The sequence below is a fragment of the Antedon mediterranea genome, chromosome 1 (genome assembly GCF_964355755.1).
Source record: "Antedon mediterranea chromosome 1, ecAntMedi1.1, whole genome shotgun sequence".
In the NCBI taxonomy this organism is placed as follows: domain Eukaryota; kingdom Metazoa; phylum Echinodermata; class Crinoidea; order Comatulida; family Antedonidae; genus Antedon; species Antedon mediterranea.
Window position 1 is genome coordinate 32,784,907 of NC_092670.1, and position 4,790 is coordinate 32,789,696.

The 4,790-nt window shown below is 31.4% G+C and overlaps 1 protein-coding gene across 2 annotated transcripts; it reads right to left on the reverse strand.

The window, feature by feature from the left end:
• Nucleotides 1-1,490: 1,490 nt before the first annotated feature.
• On the reverse strand, nucleotides 1,491-4,162 carry LOC140049194 (uncharacterized). Of its 2 annotated transcripts, none has more exons than XM_072094034.1 (6): nucleotides 4,031-4,119; nucleotides 3,540-3,740; nucleotides 3,209-3,379; nucleotides 3,021-3,089; nucleotides 2,710-2,906; nucleotides 1,491-2,465 (listed from the first exon to the last, which is right to left on the reverse strand). In XM_072094034.1, exons 2-6 carry the CDS (start codon nucleotides 3,704-3,706, stop codon nucleotides 2,170-2,172), a joined length of 900 nt encoding a protein of 299 aa, XP_071950135.1. In that variant the 5' UTR covers nucleotides 3,707-3,740; nucleotides 4,031-4,119; the 3' UTR covers nucleotides 1,491-2,169. The 2 variants fall into 2 exon arrangements, with proteins under 2 accessions (XP_071950135.1, XP_071950129.1); XM_072094028.1 differs by having other exon boundaries at nucleotides 1,492-2,465; nucleotides 3,540-3,699; nucleotides 4,031-4,162.
• Nucleotides 4,163-4,790: the final 628 nt, after the last annotated feature.

Below are 4,790 nucleotides of genomic sequence, written 5' to 3' on the forward strand. Positions count from 1 at the left end.
TATACCCATAAACGTAATTCAAACCTTGTATCAGATCTAAAAATGATTAAAGTCAATGTTACAATGTATCAACTAGTGTGCCTGGGCTGGCTAATCGCAATATATATTTTATATTTATTATTATTATGATTATGAACATATATATATAAAAATATATTTTATATTTATTTATATATATATGTTCATAATCAGTGTACCATGTCCCGCATGCGATTTTTTTTTTCGTACATAAGTTGGGGACCCCCTCATGAAACGTCACAAAATAAACATGAATAATTCATCAGTTAAATTTGTTGTTCCGTGTGCACCCAAGCGTATAGCAACAAGAAGCGATTACACAACTGCGATACGATACTTTCTACAGTAGGCCTAGGTTAGGATTCTAAGTCAATTCACGCGATTGCCTTCGCGCACTCTTCTTCACACAAAATGTGTCGAGTCGACGCTAATCGACAGCTAGGCAAGACATTAAACTAAGTAGTAATTCATTGGACATAGCCCAAAGAAAGCTTAGACCCACAAGAATAAAGAATGTGTATAATTTGTGTACTGTATTTTTTTTAAATTCTGCTATTTTATTATCAAACAATGCATGTACTCAAAGGAACTTTAAAAATGCGCGTATATGAAAACATGAGATGGGAAGATTAGACCCACGAGAATAAAAAATGTATTTTTGTGTAATGTTTATTGTTTAATTTTGCTGACTTATTACTCGGATTGTGTCATACCTATAACACACACACACACACACACACACACAGCTCTACTAGAATAGACATATGTCTAGAGACTAATAATTAGGCCTAGGCCTAATAGTATTAATAGAAACTATAATTTTAACACGTAATTCTTTAGTAAATTATATTAAAAACACTATCATAAACTAAAGGCTGATTATTTCGACAATCCACACAAAACGCCGCTATTCTTCTATGAAACAACAACAACAGCGCGGAGATAGGCCTAGTAGGCCTTACGGCGAAGCTGAAATGATGCCTGGAAAAGCAATCCCGTTCCTCATCAAGCATAATACTTTTTTACTACATATACTGTTCTAAATAAATACTAATTTAGTACAAAAAGTAAAAGTTCCACAAAAAAATACCTGGCGTTTGGTAGAAAATTACCGTTAAAGTTGGTAAATATGCCAACGATTTCTTACGAAATAGCGAGGCTGAAACAACTGGTGGCGCACTATAACTAGACTGTACTATTATTATCACGGTTTATAAGAAATATATAGGCAAGTTATTTATTATCAAAATAGATTTATTCTTTATTTTTTTAAATAAATTTGGTGAATACAAATTTATATTAACTCTAAAATTGAAATTTAGAGTTAATAATTATCCCCCGACATTAAAACATTTATAATTACAAATGGCTTCAACTGTTCGTATAATGGTTTCTCCCGACAGGTAGGCTATTAATAGCAGTAGAAATACAGCAGCAATATTATGCGAAGTTTATACCGTAGGATGTACATAGTGACTGATATGATTTAACTGTGAAACATATAGAACACATATTCCTAGTAATAAACACCAATGCAATAGTAAATTTAAATTATTAAATAAAATACAAACATCAAATATTTGTTTTGTTTCAATGTAATTGTATTTATTCTCATGGTTAATATTTTTCTTTATATTCTCATGGTTACACAATTTCTTTTAATGGTTACACAATTTCTTTATATTCTCATAGTTACTATTTTTCTTTATATTCTCATGGTTACAGTTTTTATTATTATATTCTCATGGTTAAATTATTTATTTATATTCTCATGGTTACAGTTTTTATTATTATATTCTCGTGGTTACATTATTTATATTCTCATGGTTACAGTTTTTATTATTATATTCTCATGGTTATATTATTTATTTATATTCTCATGGTTTCCATTTTGTTTTCATTTTTTTTAAATCTTTTTTTTTATTCACATGCTCACAGTTTCTGTTTGCATAACCATGGTTAGTGTTTCACATTGGTTATAGTGTAGGCCTATTACATTACAGTTACTTTTTATGATGATTTTGTTGCATTCAAAACCGTATAAACTATATTTCATATTCATCTTCCTTATAGTCTAATTCATCATCTTCAATGCCATAGTCTGGTGTGTCTTCTTTTTCTTCTCTTGTCCTGTTTTCACACTCATCTCATTCACACTCGAACAGTTAATCCTAGAGCAAGTGACTTTGGAGTCTGCCTTCTTCCTTTCCAAGCAAGGTACAGGATGTCCTGGCTTATCGATAAAATTTTCGTTCGAGTTTCTTCAGTAACATCTGAAAATGAGGTTTGTATAGTATCTTCTGCAGCACCAACACACTTTGCGATTAGATTAAACAACTCATATGGCACAATTTCAGATATGTCAACATCATTAATGTCCGCTGCTCTTGGAGGCCATTCACTCTGCATACCTTTGTTTGATTTGATGGCATTATTTACTATCGTACCTGCAAGTACATTTTATAGCATTGGGTGAATGAAACATAGTAATAATAAATTTATATAAAGCATATACTGTATTGTGTACAGCATTTATGATCGACACCACTTACTATCATAACAGTTTTGTTTTTTGAGTGTATACAGCTTTCACCTCTTTGATCCACAGCATTTCCTTAATTATGCAATAACATTTATTGTTGTTATTTAAAAATAAACCAATATATACAAGTTATTGTATTTTAACCGTACCTGCAAAATATAGAGTCCTTAGTTTGTCTCTATTGTCACCATCAGTGGAGATTTCGTGTGTTGTAGAAGTAGTTGGAATATCTATGTCATACTTTGATGATTCATCTGTCTCCGTTGTACTTTTTCCTGATGACAAAAATGGATCAGCCACAAATCCAGGGGATACATTGCTAAAGTACACCAGAACTGATTCATTTCTAATTAAGAAAAAATAAATAAAATATTTAGTTTGACCAATCCACAAAAAGATTTTTTTTTTAAATTATCCCTGGTGAAATAATCATTTAATATAAACACACTAAGCAACTAACCTTCTTGTGGGTGAATAAAAAATTAGGTTAGGATAATCCATCCTGAGCTTCTTCTTCAACACGTCTGATCTATAAATAACACATTAATTGATTATAATTAATTGTAACATAGATACAATGAAGAAATTATTACAGTAACTGGATCTCAAAATTATTTCATCGTTTTTAAGAAGGAATCGACAGCCTACCTTATAGTTGACAAGTAAACTTTTTCTGTTTTTTCAATTGATTTCATGAAAAGCTTTTGGAGTTTTGCGAGTCTTAGTATCTCCTGTCCATACTGTAACCGTTTATCAATTGCATCTCTGCAAAATACCTTATAGCTTTGCTTATATGTTAAAAAAACACTTTCCAATTCCCTGTAAATAATAATAAATACTGTATTATTAAAATATATTTTAATATTTTATAGATTTTGGTGTTTAAAAATTCAACATTTAGACTGAAGCAAATAAATAAAAAATTAAAAGTGTAAATTAAAAAAACCAACAGAGTTTTAGAAAGTTACGTTTTACTCACTTTCCAGAATCATGTCGTTTACGTGAATTAACAACTATTTTGGTGTAGTTTTTGTAACATTGGTCATGATATCGCACTTCAATACAAGCACAGCTTTTGCCTCGAATGTCTTTTAAAATACTTTCGTCCTCTCTCATTTCTGCAGCTTTTCGCAACATTCCTGTCATAAATCAAATCAACAAAAGCAATAGTGTGTAATTCCTAAATGATTGAAATGATATTTTGTTATGCATAACTACAGCATGGAGATATAAAATGTATAGCTCCATGTACACTATATAGCAAAGGTTCACATGGAAGAAATGTCCTGGAACACCTCATTATGCTGTACAGTAGGAAGGTTTTCTAATTGGATTACATCAGTTGAGCCTGCAAAACTCATTATAGGATGGGGATTAGAAAGCAGATTGATTAATTAACCATATGTTTACAAATTTAAAGGATAGGAGAAACAACAATAACAAGTAAATTTTTTTTCTTCAAATAATTACCTGCATCATCTGTTAAAGCCTTTCTTAATTTATCATGACCTCTTTTGCCTTGGATCGTCACTAATTTGTCTTGCAATTTACAAATGATACATTTCTTTGGCAAAATAGTGGCTTTTTGAACCATTGCTGTGGCTGAACTACTCTCAAAAAATGCTTGGCCCTCTTAACTGGTGGCTCATCTGGGCTCTCACTGTCTCCTGCTTGGGATCTCTTTTTGGCAACTCTTGTTTCAGCCTAAACATCAATTTCAACGTATAATTAATTTATACAGCATTTTATTTTGTCTTATATAGAGCCTATATTGGTATTTAACTAAAATTAATTTTGTAGCCTACTGAATAATATATACTGTATAATATAATATGGCCTAGGCCTAGGGCCTGGTACTACAGTAGTAGAAAGCCCAATCAACAACCAAGCACAGAAACTAAGGGCACAATATAGATCTATAAGTAAGTGCAGTAGCACCCTATATACTGTATCATTTAACTATATTATTAACTCTTAGAGTATTCTGATAATAATCGAAACCAAATATTACCTTTTTTAGTCGAGATGTATCAGTATATCGCCTGTAACAGGTAGCATGAAAACCTAAGCCTGATGCTCGCGTACGACATCGTCAAACGATTTACCTTCATCAGACATACCAAGCTCCGTCAAATGTATGGCGATTTCCTTGCCGTCTCCATCTAATTTTATCCAACTCTTTGAACAGAGCAACACTTTATTCCATCGAATCTCAGTAATTGGACTGATA